At 36.9% G+C, this 23,533-nt stretch overlaps 2 protein-coding genes across 7 annotated transcripts; one reads left to right on the plus strand and one right to left on the minus strand.

Moving 5' to 3' along the window:
- The first annotated feature begins 18 nt into the window (after positions 1–18).
- On the plus strand, positions 19–3,570 carry LOC147160097 (uncharacterized). The gene is made up of 3 exons (XM_086059091.1): positions 19–90; positions 163–262; positions 3,152–3,570. The coding sequence occupies exons 1-3, from the start codon at positions 19–21 to the stop codon at positions 3,568–3,570; spliced, it is 591 nt and encodes a 196-aa protein (XP_085915217.1).
- A 491-nt stretch (positions 3,571–4,061) lies between these two features.
- On the minus strand, positions 4,062–22,371 carry LOC147160098 (basic helix-loop-helix ARNT-like protein 2). 6 transcript variants are annotated; one of them, XM_086059217.1, is made up of 18 exons: positions 22,123–22,369; positions 21,374–21,448; positions 16,214–16,325; positions 16,093–16,131; positions 15,252–15,290; positions 14,060–14,217; positions 13,919–14,001; positions 13,731–13,823; positions 12,394–12,511; positions 12,160–12,309; positions 8,974–9,208; positions 8,443–8,549; positions 7,857–8,007; positions 7,710–7,765; positions 7,518–7,629; positions 7,040–7,121; positions 6,887–6,965; positions 4,062–6,195 (listed from the first exon to the last, which is right to left on the minus strand). In XM_086059217.1, the coding sequence occupies exons 1-18, from the start codon at positions 22,163–22,165 to the stop codon at positions 6,035–6,037; spliced, it is 1,893 nt and encodes a 630-aa protein (XP_085915343.1). In that variant the 5' UTR covers positions 22,166–22,369; the 3' UTR covers positions 4,062–6,034. The 6 variants fall into 6 exon arrangements, with proteins under 6 accessions (XP_085915343.1, XP_085915341.1, XP_085915342.1 ...); XM_086059215.1 differs by having other exon boundaries at positions 7,710–7,768; XM_086059216.1 differs by having other exon boundaries at positions 7,710–7,768; positions 13,919–13,998; positions 22,123–22,347.
- Positions 22,372–23,533: the final 1,162 nt, after the last annotated feature.

The following is a 23,533-nucleotide window of genomic DNA, read 5'->3' on the forward strand; positions in this document are numbered from 1 at the left end:
AATATTTTTATCATGGTCATGGGTGCAACAGGCAACGGCATCATGTTTTGGTTACTTTTCCGGGAGAGGAAGTCAAACTCTGCCTCCAAGGTCAGTTGACTGGATTTATGTTGACTTTTTTTATTCGAATATAAATTTGACACTGAAATCTCTGTCTGCTAGGTGCTTGGTATGAACCTTGTTGTGATGGATTTTCTGTACATCACTGTTTTACCATTTGCAAGTGCTTATGAACCCTTCAGGATTGCATCAAATACAACAGGTGAGCATGTTTGACCAAAGTTGGACAATTACAGGAAATTTTCAACATTAAGGAAAACCATTGATTAGGATTGAAGGGGATTGACATTGAATTTCTTTAGTAAAAACTAAGCTGAGCATGAAATAGTTCATGTTGTCACTATTCTTCTTTCAAACAAACAAAATGTTGTGCGCCACCTAGCGGCAGATATTGAAATAACACCCAAAATGAAGATGAAGCGGAATAAAACCGTACCAAAAGAAATCTGTCAATTAGCGGGACTGTGAACCCAGAACCCGCGATGGAAGTGGCTTAATGTGCACCCTTTTGTCTTCAGAGTAAAAAAAAAAACTAAACAAACAGAAAGTTATAGTCCTGTAAACACAACATAATTGTTAGCAATTAAGCAACAACAGCAATACATAGCAGCAATTTAACCCGTTTTCTCACAGATGACGAGTGTGCTAACTGTCTGAGCACTAATTGCTTGCAGAAATCACGCTCATCTACTACACTCCCATCAACGTGACAGAAAACGTGTTTGGAATGTTCAACGTGATTGGTTGCCCCTTGCTGTTGACCTGCATGTGTATCGAGCGCTACTTGGCCGTGGTCCGACCTGTGTTGTACTTGAAAGTACGCAAGAAGGAATACCACATAGCCGTGTCCTTTGCGGTGTGGGTACTCACGTTTTCCTTCGGCCTGGCTTCGGGTAAGTTCTCTTAGGGGGGGGGGGGGGGGGGGTTGAGCACCCCCTTCAGGTGTGGAGTATTTACTATTGGAATTATTATTTTGCACCAAAATTCTTTATTTGAACTCATTCACTGCCATTGACGGCTTTAGACGTCAAAAATTATTTTTAACTATTTCTATTAGTTTTAGTTTTTTTTCTTCACTTTTGTTAACAAGAGTATGAAAACCTAGAAAAAAGTTTTTATTGTACATTTAGAACAGATATAAAATGTGGTATTAATCATGAGTTAACTATTGAAGTCATGTGATTAATTACAATTTAAAAATGTAATCGCCTGACGACTTAATTTTTAATCATCTTTTCTTTTCTTTTTTTAAATAATCTTTTTTCCCCCAAATTTTTTTTTTCAAAATTAGGGCGTCAGGCAATTACAATTTTTAATTGTAATTAATCGCATGACTTCAATAGTTAACTTATGATTAATCACAAATTTTATATCTGGTCTAAATGTACAAGGTTTTCATACTCTTGTTAACAAAAGTGGGAAAAAATGTTAAACTAATAGAAATAGTTCAAATTAATTTTTGACATCTATAGTCGTCAATGGCAGTAAATGAGTTAATTATTTCACTTTTTTTTTGTCCATTCACATTTCTCCACCAATTAAATCTTATAAATAGTCACAATTAATTTCTTAATTAAATTCTCAAATTTAGAGTTATTTACATATTGACGTCCCCCCTTTCACATTTCGGCCACTTCAAATTGTTCCACTCACAAACATTCCCACATTTTCACACTATTTATGTCGTCCTTCCATATTTCTCTACCAACCCAAGCCTTTCAAAATCAAATGTTGAGTTCATTCAGATAAGGTGACAAGACGTCTCCTGTTGGCCGGGACAGTCCTGATTTTGAGCCTTGGGTCCCGCATCACAGCAAATTTGACGAACCTCATTGTTTTGTCCCAATATTACACAGGTCCCGTCCCAGTGTCCTGTATTTTGGCATGTGTATTTCAATCACTCAGTTGTCATAAGTGTTTCGTACGATAAACCCATTAAAAGGGAATTTACCTGTTAAATGAAAGCTAGCATTAAGCATTAGCGATTGATGACTAGCGATACAATTTTATGCAATTTATTCAGAACATCATGGGAAACCATCACATTCTCAACATTTCCACATTGAATTCCCAAATTAACTAATTTACTGCCATAAATTCATTTAAAAAAAAGATTATTAAAAGTTACCGGCAAGAGGCGATTTACATTTTTAATTGTAATTAATCGCATGACTTCACTAGTTAACTCACGATTACATCTGTTCTAAATGTACAATAAAAATGTGTTAAGTTTTCATAGTCTTGTTAACAAAAGTGGGAAAAAAATGTTAAACTAATAGAAATAGTTAAAATACATTTTTGACGTTTACAGCCGTCAATGGCAGTGAATCAATTAAAAAAAATAAGAAGAAAAGATTATTACAAAATTGAGGGCGATTAAAGTTTTTAAACGTAATTAATTGCATGACTTCACTAGTTAACTCGCAATTAATCACAAATGTCATATCTGTTCTAAATGTACACTAAAACAATTATAGGTTTTCATACTATTGTTAACAAAAGTGGAAAATGTTTAACTAATAGAAATAGTTAAATGAATTTTTGACGTTTATAGCCGTCAATGGCAGTGAATGAGTTAAAGTGGAAGTCAACCTTGAACGTTTTTTGACAATAACATGTGACCTCACTTGTCTAAACATGACATTCTGATTAATATTACATTTGTGGAATATGAGTCATGAAGCAAAATCCAGCCATTCTTATCCGTCTCAGGGTGCGGCCATTTTGCCACCTGCTGTCGACTGAAGATGACATCACAGTTGCTCAGGAAACAACCAATCACAGCTCACCTGTTTTCTGAAGCGGCACTGGGATTGGTTGTTACCTGTGACCTGAGCAACTGTGATGTCATCTTCAGTCGACAGCAAGTGACAAAATGGCCGCCCCCTGAGATGGATAAAAACAGCTGGATTTTGCTGCTTAACTCATATTCCACTAACACAATATCAACCAGAATGCCGTATTTAGACTAGTGGGACTGCATAGAATATATTATTGTCACAAAAAAAATTGGGGTTGAGTTCCCCTTTCAGAACTAATTTACATATTTACATCCACTTTCTAGTTTCATACACTTTCCTGTTTTGCACAGGTGTCATCAAAGACCTGTCTGTCATGCTGATGCCTGTGTGCGTTTTCATCTCGTGCCTGTTCTACGTCATGTTTGCCAGCCTGATGGGCGTGGTCCTGTCACTCCTTCAACAAAGCCCAGCTCACACAAGAGGCAACCGGGCCAGGTCACCCCTAAAGAGGCGGGCGGTGGTGAACGTGCTAACCGTGGCGGTGCCTGCCGTCATCATCTACACACCCGTTTGCGCCATGCTCCCTCTTCTTTTTTTGAGCATCATTGATCGCCTGGAAATACAGTCAGTGATATGTTTCGCGTATCAGTTCTGCCAGTTGTTTCCGAGGCTGGGCGTGCTCATAGGGCCATTCTTTTACATGGCCAAGGCAAAACAAATCTTTTGCGTGAAGGGGACGACGAGCAGTGCACAGAGAATTGTGTCATGAGCACTCTTGGGATTTACGTTGTGCAGATAGAATAGCCCCAAAATAAAAATCTGTCAATTTGCTTCTTGTGGGGGGTATTTTATTCTGCTCTTAAAATAATTTGTATTTGTTTTTCATTATGTTGTATAGTTTTAAAAAATAAAGTACATTCCAACTATATTAAATACAATTATAGAAACTTTATTTTATGTACAAAGCCAATCAAGGAGTTTTGTTTGTGAATACATTCCACATTTACATTACTTTTATATGGGGTGGGTTCCGTTTCGATTATGACATTCGTTTTGAAAATCCCGTAAGATCAATAAACGTTTCCCTGTTTAAAAGAAATGTATATCTGGTGTGTTTGCCTGGCTAGTTGATGTGCCTATTGAAATAAAATGGGATTACACCACTTTATTATTGTGATTTAATAAATCAGTGTGATGCAGGAGGTTTGTTTGTTGTGTTTTATAGGTTTGCCCAGAAAAACAAAACAGCATGAAAGGAACTCAATTCCTACAAAAAGAAAAGTACTTTACTTCCAAATTGAACTTCCTCTCCTTACAGCAGAAACATCAACAACATTTAGCACATACAAACAAGACGCGTTTGCTTCTGATGGCGGGTTCGAAGCCGAAGTTTTTTTCAAAGCAGCTTTGAAAGCCACGTAGCATTGTTGATTTTACACATTCAAAAACACAAGGCAACACAATCACGTTATGTTTTTCAAGATTAGAGGACTCAGTGATTGAACCCGAGAAGTTTGCATGAGCTGGATGGAGGTTTTTCCTTCCTTCTTTCTATTTTTTTTTTTTTTACTTTCCATGTTGATTTGTTTAAAATTCTCCAAATGTCTCGAGATTGAAAGGCCTTTTGGACTACACGCAGTGGTTCAAAGTGACCTCCTCACAAATAATAACAAGAACAATGTTTCATATTCTCAGTAGCAAATTTGAGATAGGCTGACATTTTCGTTCACAAAAGGCTGTTGTGGTATTGGGACATTCAGCAACATACAAACAGACGATATATTAAATAAGTGGAAAGTAGCATCCGGACAACCGAGAAATTGCTAACGTGCCTTTCAACCTGCACTTTGCACAACTCGTCTGTGAGAAAATGCTCAGTAAACATCGTCCTACTAAATACATATTGAGCTTTCAAGTCTTTTCCCGTATATCTATTTTTTTAATTTTTTTATTATGGCCCCTTCTGAACTAGAAACATTCTTCCAACCCGCCAGCAAATCTTCACATAACGGCAAATTATCTACAGTAAGTAAGTGATATATCATGACAGTATAATAATCCAGCGGTGCTCAAACATTCCTTTACAGCACATTCACCTAATTTTCTTGAGACCAGCTCCAAAAGTCTTTAAAGTTACATTTCACACAATCATTTTTGATTTTAACCGCTACTACAGTGCAGTTAATAAATTAGAATTACCCTGTGTACTCATTGCACTTTTTTTTTTAAAGGGAATTGGGCCAAATATGATATTAAATAAATACAATTTCACCAAGGGGAGTCATGTTATTATGCTACATCCCAATAAGAGAATTGTGAAGATGCCCAAGTGACTCACTTTATTTTGATGTGTAGCAGAAAGAAAAAAATGGTTCCACCTTGGTGACAAGAAATTAATTCAATATTTAAAAAAACAAAAACAACGATTGGAATAAAGTGGCCTGTGGCCGTTACAGCTATTTGTTTTGAAAAATATAATAGTATATAATTTCATGCCACCAAGGTGCAGTAAAAAAAAAATATTTTTTTGCTAAATAAATCTTAGTTTGTTATATTGGGCAAAGTATGTGCATTACAACTATTTTTAAAGTCAATTACATAGTTATTAAAAAATAATATGTTCAATTTGTTCTGATACAAACCCAAAAGTTGAGTTGCCTGCAGATGGCCATTAAAAAATTTTTTTAACATGATATTAAATAAATATGAAGATAAAGGGGAGCAAAATATTAGCGTATTATGATTTGATATACCGCCAATGAATGGATTTGCTAGGTACATTTTGATTCCAAACTGCATGCTTCTAATAACATAACAATAGTTGAAGCAGTTGAAACGGTGCAATAAATCTCAAGTTATGTGGTTTGGGTTTTTATGATAGTGGGTGGGCTGTAAATTAAGGCCTGAGTTATCATGTCCATATTTGCATAATGAGAAGAGTCTTGAATGACTCCACCAAAGACGATGAAGAAAGAAAAAAAATACATTTGGTGATGGACACGCTGTAAAAAAACAAAAAACAAAAAAACATTAAGTTTGTTATCCAGCAGCACTGCAGGTCATCAGTCGCAATTTCCCTCCATAGTCAAGCCATGGTAGAGGGGGGGGGAAGCGACATTCTGTTTTTCAATCCCACTGGAAGACACATTCACGCCAAGTGCCGAAGTCAACAGTCGGGATGGTTTTTCGACGACTTTTTCGGTGGGTTGGCTAGTGAGGCCGAAGTGGGGGGCTCAGAAAGGCCAGTGTAAGTCGTCAAAGTCCCCTGACTGGCCCATGTTTACGTCAGTCTCCAGTAAGCTCATGATGACCGCCATGGCCGCCTCATCGCTGCTAAAGCTACTCAGGCCCGGCAACAGAATGCTGTCCAAGTCCAAGAGCTGGGACGGCTCGCCTGGGACATGCAAAAATACACACCCACAAGTCGGGTTTAATGTTACCTGTCTGGATACTATATGTCCACAAAGGGATGCTTACTTCTTTTTTTTTATTATTCATTTGCATTATTTGCAGGTTTTTATTAAATTTTCCCCATGAGAATCAATGAAAACTGACTTCATATCTTCTATCCTAGGATCCACCTAACACTTTTGCATAATTAATAGTGATATCATGGCAAAAAAAAAACATATGCACATTTGATTCACAAAAAAGTTTTCCTGAGACATAACTTTTTTTTTTCATTTTGCTAAAAAAATTATATTGTAGATGTTTTACTTTTTATATTGTCTATTCATAGTTTAAAAAAATATTTTTGCATTTATTAAACATTAATATATTTTTATATTTCATATTTTAAACAATCTAGTCTTTGTGTATTTATATGCAATTAAATGACTTTTTTTTTATATATATTTGTTGAAAAAGTGTTTTTTAATTATTCTCTACTTTTTATAACTAATTTTTTTTAGATTCCTTACATTCATTTTCATTGATAAATGTAATTTCACCATCAGGAGATGAGCATTTTGTCTTTTCACAAAGACTGTATCTTAAGTAACTAAAAACATTCTAAATTAACATAATTGTCATTTTCCCCCTTATATACTATTAATAGCTACGATGTTCCTTTTCTAACAGGTTACCTGTCATTTCAGAAATGCTGGGAACTGCCTCTGTCTTCGACTCGGACGAACTTCCTGCTTCGTCCTCTCGGCTCGACAGCTGCAAAACAACATTTGAACAGAATTTTAACAACAACTATGAATTTGTTTTTGCCATTAATTAAAATCACTCACACTTCGGCTTGCTTGCGGGGATTCTGCTCCACTGTGAGCTGCCCCAAACGGACTGGACACACTTGATGGGGATGAGTTTTCCCTGTTGACAAATATGGAGAAACAATATAAATATTTTGCATATGCATGCACGCCTTTTTGGATGAAACGAAAATAACCTAGAACGTCCAACTGATTAATGTTTCAATGTTTTTTTTTCCAGTACTTGTGTCATAAACTGTCAACAGAAGGTTGCAACAGAGATGCAGAGAGACTGGAAGAGTGACTGAAAGGGGGTTTTGCCATTTAGCTCCTTGTTGGAGAAGTTGTGGAAAAAGTACAGAATTATTTCAAAGTTGGCCATTCTAAAATTTAGAGACAGTGGAATCGCCTGTAAAGGTTAAAGTGCTTAATTTTTTTTTTTTTTTATTCATCCTGAAATTTTATCCGAAAGCCAAACATATCTAAATTAAGTGTCCTTTTGGCGTTATTATATTACCTGTAGGAATCAATGAGTTCATTTGCAATTTGTGTGCCGAGGCTGCCTGCGTAGATCATTTTGCCCACTCCACTTGTGAGGCCTGGAATAATCCCTAAATGTTTTGATTCCTCTGTGGGACAAGAAGAAACCATTTAAAAAAAAAGATCAATAGAAAGCGCACGGTATTTTAAACGAGATTATTTCTGTTACCCCGGGGACCTTTGGAGCAGCCTGCTGCCTCATCATCTTTTGTGTGACTGGGCCCCCTGCTGGTGAAAACAGGTAGTTCATGGTCAAATGGTAGCAGTGTGATAAGAAGGAAAAAAACAAATGTAAAACTGTGACGTCATAACTTACGATACAACCCGGTTTAACGACACGACAAACTCAACTTCTTTGGTCCACGGGTTTGTGAAACTAAACCACTGACTTTGGAGTGAAACGTAGGGGCCGTATTTTGTTTTGAACTTGTAGCACTTCGTCTCCAGCTTCTCTTTGCTGCGCAGAACTGCATCGACAACGAACAATGTCAAGAAATGTGCAAATACTTGCAAGTGTTCTCATGTTGTTTTTGATTGTTTATCCTGTGCAAAAAAAAAAACTGTTAAAAGCGCCTTTTCTAATGTAAAGTGTGCACTTGTGCTCAATTAAAAATTTGGGGAAATTGCTGGAGTTTGGCACTGAGTGCAAAAACTGATTATTTGCCAAAATTGGAACTTTATATTCAACTGACATTTCAATTTAAATCAACAACAATTGGAGTTAGCCTACTTTTGTTCTCAGGTGTTCAAAGTTAGTTCCATGTTCAAAAAAGGGGTTCAAATAGGCTATGGCTAAAAAGCTCGGTGAATACTAACTTCATTTCGTCAAATAGTGACGTAAAAACCCTTCCTGTTGCTTTTTAATGCCAAGAATTGAAATGTAATCCACCATGCTCCATCACCTTGCCTGTGTTTTTCTGCCAGGTGTTGCAGGTCATCCTGGTGGAAATACTCATAAGAAGACGTGCCCAAAATTTCTTGCGGGAGGTAACCAATGACAGTCGTCGCTCTGTGGCGGAAACAAAGGAGGATTTAAATAATAATAATAATAATAATAATAATAAAACAGAGTTTGTTTGTGCAGGTTATTTATTGAGGGGGTATCTAGCATGGATTGATTGAGCCTCCAACATGTCCACATGCACTCATCAGTCAGCCACGCATATGGGAGAAGCCAATTCACTGTACTTAGGTGGTGAAATTATGTCCAAGAATAGAGGATATTTTCATGTGGCCGCCATCAAGTTGCTCCCTCTGAGAAACAACGGCAAAGACACAAAAGTATTATTTTCTCTAGTAACCCTTGACAAAGTCACACATCTCTGCCATTGCTTTCTCAGTGGAACTCTGAAGTCAGGCTCATGACAACAAAAAAGGCTAAACGGGCCACCGAGTCCAGGGGAAATTTGAGAAGAGAAAAAAGGCAAACTCACTGTTGCTCTACAAAAGTGAACTTGCCGTCGATGGCACAGCGAGTCACAAACTGGGTGGGCTTGACTTTGACGTCTTTGGGGGGCTGGTGGGACCCGTGGCCCTGCAAGCGGCACATGGTCACCAGGCAGGTGAGGCCCGAGGCATCCTTCTCAACGTCGGCCTCCGAGTCCAGGTCACTCCTGGGCCAGCTGCGCATGTAGCCGGTGCAGTGGAGGGTACAGTATCTGCTCGAGTCTGGGGGCGCACAGTTGACAATTTCAACTACACTCAAATGGAGTATTTTGTAGCTTTAAAATAAATAAATAATAATAATAAAACTTTTCTAACTGATTAAATACAAGAAAATTGTACTTAAAAACATGATTTATATTTAATTCAATGATTCTTTCTGATACCACTAGAGGGAGTCCGGGTACCATTCCAGATCCTTAATTTACATTTTTTAAATTAGCAAATATAAGTATTGTCTTATATTGGAAATAAAAAGTAATAAAATACCTATTAAAAATAATATTATTGTTTGTCCCTATTTTTTATTTAAAATCCAATTTTGAATTAGAATATTGTCATTGCACAGTGCACAAATGTAGTTTTCACACACGCACGCACACACACACACACACACACACAAGATAAATTAATAATCATCATGATCTCTCCACTCCAACATTTGTCACCTATCAATACTATAATTTTTTTTATCATTGGTTGCATGTATTCTTTTTTAAACACGATTTTAGAATTGTGCTAATTTAGGTATTAACAATCAAATCACATAAAATTACAGGTGCTCTATTTCAACATTTATCATCCATGATTGGTCAACTATTGGAAATGCCTGCATGAGGTATTACAACCCCCCCCCCACACACACACACACACCTTTAAAATATATAAATATATACTAGTAGTAGTACTATGATACTATAAATCATTATTAATTGTATATATTGAACTTTTCAAAGTAAGTATTCAATAATGATTTAGGTAGGGAAAAACATTATTTTCTTTTATAATGGATTTTAAATAGCTACTGTACATACAACAGTATGTAGCTTTAGTACCACTATCTGCAGTTCTTACATTCCCCACTAGGTGTCGCTGCCCCTCCTTGTCCGTGCCCAATTAGAAGTATGTTCTGTCGTTTCCTTAAACGCCTTCTCGCTCGTCTTTTTATTTGTGGTTATACAATGCTATAACACTGACCTACTTCCCGTGTTCCTTCCTCTATTCAATCAACGCGGCCCACATTGTACAAAGTTCGGAAAAAGGAAACATCATTTATGACGAGTCTACATTTATCGGTCATTGGCTGCTTTCTTTCCAATAATCACTTGTGCGGGCTAATTGTATGGTTGGGACCTTTACCTTGACTTGGTATAGCAAATACGTGTAAGTGCAGACAATGAACACAACATTTTGATTTTTAGCCTGACAACAGTTGCATATATTCACGTCTATGACTGTTTCTTTTCAAACTAGTTCATGAATGGCTGCAGTGGAAAGAGAGCAAGGTCAACAGAAGAGGTTTGATTTTATAGCGTCAGTGAGGTCCTCAATGTTTTTTTCTGTCTTGCCTGAATCACAACAGCTTCAGCTGCTTTCAGCTGATGTGTTAAGTCTATGGGTGCACTTTTTCACTTATTCTTTTACATCTAAATCAGAATATGTTTCATCAAAAGAGTGATTTTTTTTCACCACACCATCCCTTTTGGCAATACATAGAAAAAAGTTCAATGAGGTCCTTCTAAGAAAAATCACTCCACATTTCCTGCATTCACATTGATCGTAGTTATCTTTCTTGGCTATTATAATTGAGCCTGATTCATGTCACAATTTATAACCATTATACAGCCACTTTATAAATGCAGATTACATATGCTGTGCAGAAATCCAAGATATGAAAATCGCCCTTACTGAATACATTATTAATAGGACAAAATATATTCCCATTACTCCATTCTACTAAGAGGTGTGCTTAATAATGGTGAGTTCTAATTTTTATCAGTCGGCATGTTTTTATGTGAAACCTGTCCATGGACCTTGGCACAAAAAGGTTGGGGGCTGTGCTAAAAAAAAAATCAATTAATGGACTTTGACTCATCAGCACATATTCCAAAACCGACTACTGGTAATCTAACGCATTACTTTTTCCAGTCAAGTAATCACACAGCAGTTGCAAACTAGATTTACGTCAATTTAACTGTGGCATCGGGTTTTCAAAGAGTAGTAGTACCTTTCCCTACCAAAGGCGATGGAGAGGGATTACAAAAAAGGCTTGTTTTTAACTAATTTGCCCCCCAAAACTTATAAATACATTCTATTTTAAATATTACCAGTGTCCCAAAGACGCATTTATACGTTTATGTTATTTTCCTTATGCTAGAGCATACAGAAGGCTTTGATGCAGTCTCTCAACTGCAGAGAATGGTTGAAGAAATTGTAGTTATTACAAAAACGGCCACAGGTGGCAGCAGAGCAAAAGAGATCGACCAGGGCCATGTTGAAACAAATCTGTTTTCACCCCAGTTTGAAATAGATTTGTGAATAATGATGAAACTTAGCTATATTCTAATACTAATTGCTGCAAAATGGAAACAGATAGAAATATACTTTTTTTTCCTGATAAAAGAAGAGACTCTAATCTTTCTTTTGGTAGGTTTGGTAGGTCCATGTTTTTATAGCAATAGGACACAATATTGTGTGGGCCTTGCAAGATCAGTCAAAATTGAGTAAAACAGCCAAGAGTGAAGGGGGTCGCTTCAGTGAAAATGGCTGCAAGTGAATGAGTTAAATAAAAAGTAATTAAGGTATGTTAATAAGGATGTCTTTATTTTATTTTTAGTACAAAGAAACTATATTTTTATTTAAAAATGCTCTTCTAATTACGTGACAAAACCTGATGTCATTTTTATGTGAAGCAGGGTCGTTTGTATCTGCTGAATGTACATTTCTAGTAATCCAATTTAGTTCATTTTAAGTAATCAGTAAAGTAACTAAGTTACTTTTTTAAAGTAAGTAATTTGAAAAGTAACTAAATTACTTTTCAAGTAAACCGTGGTAACCCTGACTGACCAGACTACAAAATGTTTTAAATGTTATTTAGAAAACTAGTATTTGATGGCAACATGGATGATTTTTATGCTGTCTTTATTATGAATCTCTTTCCATCTACGTTGACCCACCTTTCTTAATGGAAGCAGTGGGTAGTGTGCGCTTGTCCTTGTGCTTTCCCTCCACTCGATTGTGCTTCATGCGGCAGAAGAAGGAGCGTCTGGCTCCGGTGGACAAGTGGGACGCCGTGACGGGCGCGTCCGTGTGGACGGGCACGCCGGCTATACACACAAAAGTGCACACGCAACGTTCCGTTCAGCGGCTCCCGCGGTGGACTTGACTCATCGTCATGACGACAGACTCACTGGCAGCATCGATGAGGCGTTGCTGGTGGTTCAACTCGGACGACGACAGCTGCTCCTTCACCTTGCTGATGTCTTTGTGGTGGATGAAGTCAAACAGACTTTGGCCTGTCAGCTCCACCTGTTGCCGCAAACAATGATGCATTCATTAGTGCAGTTTTGATTGAGCGCAAACAAAAATGCAATCTGCGATGGAGAGCCAACGTATAGTGTTTGAATTCAAGTGATGTTTTGTTTTAGTGGTATGTCTGACTGTATATACTGCAGCTCAAAATAACACAATAAACACTCAAGTGATTATAAGTAGTTCAAATTAATTTAAGAAAAATGCCATTTCAAATAGAGTAGAGAAATTCACATAATATATGAATCAAAAAGTTTTTACACAAAAGGTTCCACGTCCAAAATTATTATTATTATTATTATTATTATTATAATTATTATTATTATTACATGAATAGGGTGGAATGCAAAGCAAACATTATATTTTTTAGGGGAAATAATCACATTTCACACACACTTTTATCATGCAAATTATATAAAAATGTCAAACATTTTCTGTATATCTCATTTTATTTTTATTTCATTTTCTGTGTAAGAATACAGAACAATAATTAGGGGTGTCAGGCGATAAAAATTTTTTTATTGTAATTAATCACATGGCTTCGAATCACAATTTTTATATCTGTTCTAAATGTCCAGTAAAATATTTTATATATTTTATATTTATATATTGTTTTCATACTCGCGCTAACATGAAAGTGGAAAAAAGTTCAACAGAAATATGGCTGCATCTTTTAGTCATTGATACAGTCATTTTATAATAATTCATAAAATTGAGTTAAAATTAAAAAGATGTACTGTGCTGCAAAAAAAACAAGTGTGATATTGATTTGTGTTGAGGTCATTTTTCTGCCACGAGATGGCATAATTGCATTTGTAAGATGTTGGTGAAAGCTCAGTGCATTTTTCTTTTCATATTAAGCTATCTAATCTTTAACATGAAGTAAAATGTGCAATTCTGCTCATTTTTAAAATTGTAAAACGCAACTTGACCCCAGTCTCCACAAATATATGCATTATTATTACATTTATTACTGCTAAATTTTGACGTGACGTAACTGCTGCGTTGCGACTGGAATTTCCTCAGTAAAGACTTTCCAAGTCCTTAATTGCACATTTTAAAAAAATTGTTGCATTAAAGGAATTTGAAATTAACGCACTAATTTTGACACTCCTAATAATAATAAGAGTCTAATGGTTTTGACATATTATCATTTGTTCGTCAACACTGAAAAAATGTTTGTTTTGCCAACATGAGTGTCAAAACATGCACCCACCCTGCTGAAGTTGAGGATCTTGCAGACGGATTCGGAGATAAACAAAATTTTTGCTCGGTCGCAACTTACAACTAACAGGAAACCGTCTGCAATCTGGAACGCACACAAAGATGAACATCGACAAAGAGATGAATCGGAATTTGTTTTTACAATGACAACAGATGATGTCAGTGAATTGAAGCACTTACCCTGAGCAAAAGGTGCCTGAGGTCATCATGAGGGAGGATGGAGGGCTTGCAGGCGGCATCGGCGAAGGCGCTGCCGGACCCTGCTGGAAAGAAACGAGGGTGAAACTAAAATTCCCAGGAATTGCTTGTGGCGCGGCGTACCTTTAAGGGCTTTGAGGTGCTGCACGGCCTTCCGCAGCACGGTCAGTTTGTCCAGTTTTCGTGTCATGGGCTGACAGGCGGGGATCATGGCGGCTAACTCGTCAATGAGGTTGTTCATTTTGTCTCGCCGCCGCTTCTCAATCTGCCGGTGAGGTTGCCTGGAATACATACACAGCACATCTTGAGTAGAAGTAAGGAAGTGTTTTGCCCTTTATACTAAAGGCAATCCTATTTTAGTTATGTTGCTATTTGAATGCACAAGTGCCCCCTCTGGTGGCATCTTGGTGACCCTTCAGACCCGCATTTTTTCTGCTTTTTTTTTTTTTTTAATTATGATTTTGATTCTTTTCCCACATAAGAATAACATGGACAATTTTTGGGGGAGTTATCTCATGTTTTTATTTGTTATAGTGCAGTGGTTCTCAAACTTTTTCCCCTAACCAGCGCAAAGCATTTCTGATTGAAGATTTTTTTTTTTAAACAAATTAATAAAAAATATTGTCTGATTTATTATTAAAATTTGGAACTCTATTTGTATTTATGTGGTCTCTACTATTTGGAAATAAAAAGATAAAACTAAAAAAATAAATCATTTAATTATAAATAAAGATTTGTTCACATACAGATTATTATCAACATAAAGTGTCATCTTTTGGGATCGTAGTAAAGCTCTGTTCTCAAAAAGAAATAATGAAGTGAATTTTAAATAAATAAAATGATTGATAGGTGATTCTCGGTGGCATATGACAAGTTGGGTTAAACCATTCTGGTATGGGGGGGGGGTTAGGCCACTGAAATTCAATTGCCTACTTAAGATGAAATTCATTTGATGAATTTAGATATATATATTAGAAATATTTACATGTACTTTTAAAATATATTTTAAAATCTTACGTACCCCCATTTGAGAACCACTGTTTTGGTGACCGCCAGGATAGTATGGCTTTAATGTGTTGCAAACTTACCACGCTTATATGTGTCTTGTGATTGGTTAGCTAGGATCCTATCATCATCCAGAAGTGTTGACATCATGCAAATGATGCGTTTTTTATTGTTTTAGACACGCAAATATGTCATGTCAACTGCAATCATTTATGGGTCCGAATTAAGGCATTAAGACAAACAGTCCTTTGTGTAAAATATGAGCCTTGGCTCATATTTTGGGTGGGGAATTTGTGGTTTAAAAAAATACCTGAAGCATTTAATTTTGGCTTGCTGATCATCTTCTGATCTGTAAAACAGAAGGGAAAAAATAGCTTTGAATGGTTTCGTTCCAATAAGAGTATAAAGTATGTACAGACTGTTATTTGCCGCAATGTGATTGAACATTTCTTCTCTTGTAGCGAGTTTACCATATTAATTTTTTTATTTTATACGTAAGGTACATTTTGCTGACAAATCTGTAAATCACACGTTCCACTCGTAACTCATTCACTGCCATTGACGCCTATAGACGTAAAAAAAAATCATTTACACTATTTCTATTAGTTTAAAATTTTTGAATGAAAACCTAGACATCTTTTCTTCTTTTTTTTTAAGAAAATTAAAGATTATTAAAAATTAGGGGCGTCAGGCGATTACAATTTTCAATTGTAATTAATCACGACTTCAATAGTTAACTCACGATTAATCATCAATTTTATATCTGTTCTAAATGTAGTATAAATTTTTTTCATACAAAAGTGAAAAAAATGTTTAAATTTATATGAATAGTTTAAATTTATTTTTGACGTCTATAGCCGTCAATGGCAGTGAATGAGTTAATTTCAACAATGGGATTCGTGTAATCAAAGCTTTGTGGATAGGGCTGATATGACCTATTCCAGCTTCTATTCATCACATTAGTGATGTAGTGTCACCAAAAAGGCACTAATGCCTAAGTTTTTGAAGGGACAGATCTGGATTCAGTCCCATTCCAGAACCGTTGACGTCTGAGCTGGATGAGCCAAATTGTTTATTATCCATTTTTCTTAAAAACACGCCAAAAATTGTCCACCAATTCTGGAATGGCCCACAAATAATTCTGAATGTACCTGTCGGGGACTTCGTTCATTTGGAAGTCCAGACCCTGGCTGTTAGATTACAAGAACATCTCAGTAAGTATACTGCCTGAGCAATCTTTTACAATTTGTGTGATTGTACTGGTCGTCTTACTGCAGAAGGGCGTCCATCATGTCGTCCACGTCACCCTTGCGCTTCCTTGGCAACTCTGCGGCAGGCAGCAAAGTGCTGGCTTGGCTCGGCCCTTCGTCCTCCGCGTTGCCACCTAGCAAACACACACACACACACCAACCTTGAGTCAGTGTGGGCAGCCTCCCCGTGTCTATTAATAACAGACAGCGGTGCAAATGGAAGCGACAAAACAAGTGGCAAACAAGCAGTAATATTATGTTAGTCGACGATTGTAGGAAAATGGCCGCTTGATGACCGGGTTTGTATTTCTATGCTGATACTTATGTCACTCTCTGTATAAATAAATGTAAATGTCACACAAGAGCAGAAAATACATTTTAAATATTATGGCAAGCCACTATAACTGTAGCATGGGCCAAAATATACACTCAAAAGTAATCCAATTATGTATCAAAAATAGACCAATCCACTTTATAGTGTAAAAAAAACCTCATAAATATTGGTCAGATCCGTTACTTGGGTCAAGAAAATGGGTAATTTTGTATGAAACAACCCAGAAAGTAGAGGATCGGTCCATTTTTGACCCATAGTTGCGTTATTTTTTTACCCAACTGTTTTTAGAGTGTAAGAGCATTTAAAAAAAAAAAAAAAAACTGTAGTAAATAATAATTCAGTTAAAATTGATTAATTATGCACTGAAATGTTAAAAATTGCACCTCAAGAAATGTTTTTAAAAAAATAGCTCTTAAAAATGCAAATATAGTCAACTTAAGTTACCGGTAAATATACATAGGTGATAGGTGATTCTTTTGCGTACCACTAGAGGGAGCCTGTGTACCACACTTTGAGAATCACCACAGTAGACAATTGCCGATAAAAGTCATAATAAGGCAATCAAAGTGAAGTCAGTCTAAATGTACTATGTGTGTATATTAGAATAGCTTTAAAATGTAAATATGTGAATAGAATAAAATATGTCAAATTACAGGATTGTTTGTATGTTTGTATTTTTTTGTAATAGTGCATCTTTAAAGAGTGCCAAGAATCACGATGGTTCAGAGTACTTGTACGGCAAAATACAATTCAATTTTAAAAAGCACATAAAATAACATTCAATTAAAAGTCAAATTAAAACATGTGTAACACATTGTTGAGAATTATTGTAATTTAGTATATTTGATATTTGTTTGACAATACATTAGGCGGGAGGGGGGGGGGGGGTCCAGGGATCCAAAGTTCATGGAAATAATGTTCTGATTAATCCACACAGTTTAGTTTCCTGCTAGGCTAACCCCACATACACCTTCCTTAAACACACACACACACACACACACACACACACTGAGCTTTGCACTGTCATGTGTTGCACTAGGTGTAAGCTAGCAGCACTTGCCAAAGGTTTGAGAGCCTCAACTATGCGTCAGTCCAGAAAGCACGTGAAGGTAAATTTGGTTTGGATATCCATCCATCCATTTTCTGTACCGCTTGTCCTCACAAGGGTCGCGGGGGTTGCTGGAGCCTATCCCAGCTGGCTTCGGGCAGTAGGCGGGGTACACCCTGAACTGGTTGCCAGCCAATCGCAGGGCACACAGAGACGAACAACCATACTCACAATCACACCTATGGACAATTTGGAGTGTCCAATTCACCTGCCATGCATGTTTTTGGAATGTGGGAGGAAACCGGAGTACCCGGAGAAAACCCACGCAAGCACGGGGAGAACATGCAAACTCCACCCAGGAAGGCCAAAGCCCGGACTTGATCTCACAACCTTTGAACTGGGAGGCGGACGTGCTAACCAGTCAGCCACCGTGATATCCTTTTACCTAAATTTTATATAACGGTGTAACACTGACCTACTTCCAAACTCTCACAAAAAAAAGAAAAGAAGTCTTGCTATGGAAACGTTAACCTTGGCTCATTCATATTAACCCCCTCATTCATCCCACCGATAACTTCATCTGCAACCAATCCAGCACAGATTATTTTCCCTTTTCACCACAACCAATGACATGATTCTCATTCATCTCTCGTGGGGAGTTTAGTGGGTCATCAGTGACGCAAAAAGAAGAACGTGTGAGCTCGCTGGCTCTCTTTCTTCCGCCCACTGCGCCATCGGGCGCTCACACTGTCACATCCTGCGTCATCCGTCGTTTCCCTGGAACGCCACGCCACGCCACGCCAGCCTCAAACGTGGCGTGGGGACGAGCTGCCATGTTGTGATTGTAACGAGAGAGGAGAAAACACTACACGGAGCCAAATACACACAGCAAAACCCAAAGGAGATCATGCATGATATGAGCTGACTTTATATTGGGGATTATCACATCCCACATGGATAACTACAAGGTATTTGGTGGTGGGAGTCAACTAGATCTTTTTTTCACTCACATACATTACTGAAACACTCTCGCATGCACTGAAATGCAAATGATTAAAAAAATAAAAAAACAATCTTATACACCCACTACTGAAACTTTGTTCACTTACACACACCTGAAATTGTTCTTGCTCAAAGTACACGTGAAATTATTTTACTAAAACTCTCAAACTACTGACTACTACTCTCATGCGCACCAGTTATTTTAGTTAAATGTGCTTTGTGCCGTTTAAAAATGTAATATTAAAGCTTTTTCAACATCACGCATGCTCCACCAATGCCCAGATGAGTACGACGAGCCCTGACTGTTTTACTCCGACTGCACCTATCAGCTTTTATCTTCCCTTTTCCAGTTTCTTTGGGCAGGGGCGGAGTTTTGCCTACCTCATTTGAAATCACGTCTTCGTTTGTCAACCGTGGCTGTCGCTTTAAGATCGTGCACGCACTCGCACGCGCCTGACACAGATGCTGCAGTTGCGCTTTGGGCCAGAGGTAGCAGTCATGAGTAAAAAAGGGACAAACTTCACAAAGATCCTTTAAAAAAAAACTAATGAAAAAAGACCATTTGTTTCAAAAACTAAAACTAATAGTAAAACTACTTTCTTTCTTTTTTTTAATTATGAAGCATTTTCGGGGGGGATTATAACTTATAAAAACTAACAAACCCACTCTGGAAACTAATCAAAGCCAACTAAATAAAAAATAATAATTCCAAAATTATTATAACCATTAAAAAGCGCCCCCCCCAACTCACGCAATTGAAACACTTAAACATACATTAGCGAAACACTCACAAATCAGCTTCAAACACAAATGAAACACTTCTAAAATGTTTTTTTTTTCACTCACATTTACAAGTGAAATGCTCTCATACACATTACTGAAAGGTTCTCATAAATAAATAAAAATCACTCACATATTTACATACACAAATAAATCGCTTTTTTTTTTTATTATCGTTTTTATGCCGTTTTACTCTTTCAGTTTTGAGATTCCCCCCCATGACCCTTCACAGAACAACAAGCACATGTTTCTGAGGGAACCTGTGCAAATGGGGTGGAAACACACCTTTGTCTCATTGTTGTCCCAGTATGGAGACATCGCAGAAACATTTGGTACACCCCACTGCATTTAATGACAACAACTCATACGTTTTTTTTTTAACATCAACATTGTGCTTCCTGGTATTATTAGAAGGGCATTACTATCTCATTTCAACATGTTATTACTGCCCAGTGCTCCTAGCCGGCCGTTATTAACTTTCAGGAAGAGAAACACTATGTGCGCGTGTGCGTGCGTACGTGCGTGCGCGCGTGTCCTTATAGCCTTTAGTCTTGACACGTACAAAGTACAGTATGTTCTATGTTATTTCTGGATGACACAAACGCCAGCAAAGCCTTTCTACATGTTAAAAATGTCTTGCGAAAATACTTTAAAAAAAATTAAATACAATTAAAAAATAATCAGTAATCTTTAACTGGGTCCACTGTAAAGCCTTTTGAACACATGAAAAACAACAACACAAGGCGGAAAAAACACTGCCATAACATTTTTTTTTTAATTTATCTTTTGACATATTTTTATTAAGTGTTAACAATGTGTTTCGATTTAATCTAATAGTGCTAGTTTCACTTTTGCACTCCAAAAAATATCTTCCTTAAATTTGTGTGCTGTTATTGAGCTACAAAAGAAAAAAACTACCAATTTAAAATATGGTCAAGTGTGGTTCTAAATGTTAAGGACATTTGTAATAGTTTCCATCAGAAAGAGACTTTTCTTTTTTTCTAAGGAAAAAGTTGGAAAGTACAGTTAATAGAGAAAACATACTGGTTGCTTAGTCAAGTGACGTTTTTGTGATTTAATACTCAGAAAATATGAAAGGGGAAAAAAACTGCCTCTTGTTAATAGCATTGCGGCAATACATAGCAATATGCATTACATGACACATTACTCCACTAATGAGTTTATATTGAACATGGTTTTATGTATTATTATTAGACAATGTGTTTTTAAATATATATATATTAGTTTTAGCGGTAGTAGTTTACTGTACTGTATACTCTATTTAAAAAAAAACATATAGTCCTCATAGTTTAGTACATTTATTTTAAAAAAATACACACTTATTTTGTATTATATTTTTATTATTATTAAACATTTATGCCTGTAAGACAAGATCGTTATGAGTTTTTTTCTTTTTCTTATATTAATTGTAAAATTTTACTTTTATGTGTACGACTGTATTCTGTGTGAAGCACTTTTTCTCGAGGTTGGAGAATTCAAATCACAACTTCAATGTTGATTTATTTTACTGCCAAATGTATACAAGTGAACCTAAAGATGGAGAATTTTCATTACCTTAGTCTTTATTTTTCACTATACTCTTAATCGAAAGCCATTACAAAATAAGGATGTATCTATTTAGGAGTCTAATCTAAATATGCACTAATTAAATCATAAATACTTGCTATATATTATATATATATATATATATATATATATATATTTTTTTTTTTTTATGAATTGGTTCTCGCGACGTTTTACAGTTTCTTGATTTTGTGACCTCTATTGGCCGAAATGAGGAAGTGCCACTCAACTGATCTACTGACCCGCTTTTTTCCTCGTGCCGCACGAGACCAACTTAAGCCCCTCGTTGACCGTTAGATCAAGGTATTTAAAAAAAAAAATAGACAAGTAATTAAAAATAAGTAAGCGCGACAAACATCAAACGATTCCTCAGTGGTAGATTTATCACATTTAGCCATCTAATAAGGACGTTGTGTCGTCATGGTTACACTCACGTGCCGATGTGAGGTATGTCGGACGAGCAAAGCCACCACCCCTCCCTCTCAAATAGATGGTGCGTTCCGTGACTCCTGAGAAGTCGGAAAGTTCCATTAAGCAGCTTCCAAAGAATACATCGTTATAGTTTTAAATGAGGGAAAGCGTCCATAGTAAACACTGCTGAACACCAATAGTATGAAAACGTATCTTTAAATTGGTAGTATTTCGCATTTTTTGTTTTGCTACGAAATTGCTTCACACGGTGTTTGGTTACATTTTATATAATATATGCAGATGTGCGATTTAATATGTGTTGAATTTGTTCATCTCTATGACTTCGAGGTAAATTAATGAACGTGGAATTGGCGTTCTGATGCACTATTCCTAGGGAAAGTCATAATTTCGAGTGTTACAGAACGCAACACGAAGTCAAGCTTGTAGTACGGAATAATAAATGGGTAAATTTGCCGGTTTATAACCGGCGTTATTGTTGTTATTGTAGTTTTTGTTTGCGGTAACTTACACGTACGACGTCCAACTAAAATAAACACATTAGCTATTTAAAAATATATTATTGTTTTTTTGCCAGTTGTGGCGTTGAACACCACTTAGTTTCCTGCTCCCCAAAATAAGCGTCACATTAATCCGAAATAGCGTCTTAAAGGTTTACACTTTGGCAATTCAAACTATTCCAAAGTGTTGAAAACGATACATGAGGGATAAATGACTCAAAGGTTATGGTTGTTTATACTGGGGTGCCCCTTACCTGCCAGGCAGTCCGCGGAACCCCCGGAGCCTCCGTCCGACATGGCCGAGGGAGAGGAGCCGATGTCCGGGTGAAGGCTTTACGGTGCACCGCGGCGCATGTGGAGGAGCCGAGCGAGAGAGGAGAGAGCAGCGAAAAGCCGGCGACTTGTATAATTGACTTCATTTTTGTCTTCCCCTCCCACCCTTCTTGCGTGTGTGCTTTTTTTTTTTTTGCAAAGGAGGCGGTGTGAGGTGAGGTCGAGAGGGCCAGAAACGTGAGGGACGGGACAGCCGTGTAAACTCGTCGGCGTTCTTTTTTTTTTCCGCCTCCATTCATACCGATCGCAATGACGTCACCACTGTGCCATTCACTGCATACTTACGATTTTACATAAGAATGCTTTTTAAATTATTTAAGATTTTTGTATTTGTTCCATGGGTAGATATTTTGTAATATTATGCGCATGAAACGCAATTTAAAAATCCGTATATTTACATGTTGATTAAATGTATTTATTATTACCCAAACTGTAAGGTGCTGTAATGATAATCAATAAACGTGATTCATTTAAATTGATCTAGTTATCCAAATTAATTTGAGTTTATGTGTGTTTACGTGCTTTGAGCTCTTCGTCGAATGCAGCATCGCTGAATAAAGAGGGCTCACTCTGCCCTTTCTCCAGTCAAAACTCGCGCTTGTATTTTTGCCTCCTTTTACGAGCATAACTTCTTCTGTGACAACGCTTGTAACTTAAATTACTTTGGCTTCAAATATTTTTCCCCGTTGTCTGTGAAATGTGCTATATAAATACAATTTGCGTACTGTGCTTGCATCCAAAGGTATTGTCAGAGTGATTTAGCTGCCCTTACGGTGACGATCTTGGTCCCTCACCTACATAGTGTAATTTGAGACCTTTGAACGAGACTTTACATAAGAGCGCCGGCTGCACGTGCCAGGCGGGCACGTGTTGACCTATATATTATATAACTTGTATAACTTTGACTCGTTAACCCATTTAAAGGGAAGGGCGTCTGGAGAAAGTACCGCGGCGTCATGCACGTTCGCCAGTGGAAAAACAACCACTCATGTTGTTGATTCAGAGATGAGAATGCACGTTAAGATATTTCAACTTGTTTTCCGCTTTAATAATGTAGCACATATTATTAGATTTTAAGTAACTAAAATGAAACACATACAATAAAACAACAATTCGCTATTACTCACCATGTAAGAATGTCACACAATGTCGCCAAAACTCAGATTTCTGGTTCCGTTCAAGGTTCTCCACACACACATATGACGTACAGTGACTCGTTTTTATGCACTTGCCGGCACAATATTCGCTACACTATCCGATACAGGAGACGGAAGAAAGGTCATAATACTCAGTTTTAATTGACAATTAGCATTACATGTACTTCTAATATTT

This window comes from Leptonotus elevatus, chromosome 17 (genome assembly GCF_054856555.1).
Source record: "Leptonotus elevatus isolate MCC_2025b chromosome 17, RoL_Lele_1.0, whole genome shotgun sequence".
Lineage (NCBI taxonomy): Eukaryota > Metazoa > Chordata > Actinopteri > Syngnathiformes > Syngnathidae > Leptonotus > Leptonotus elevatus.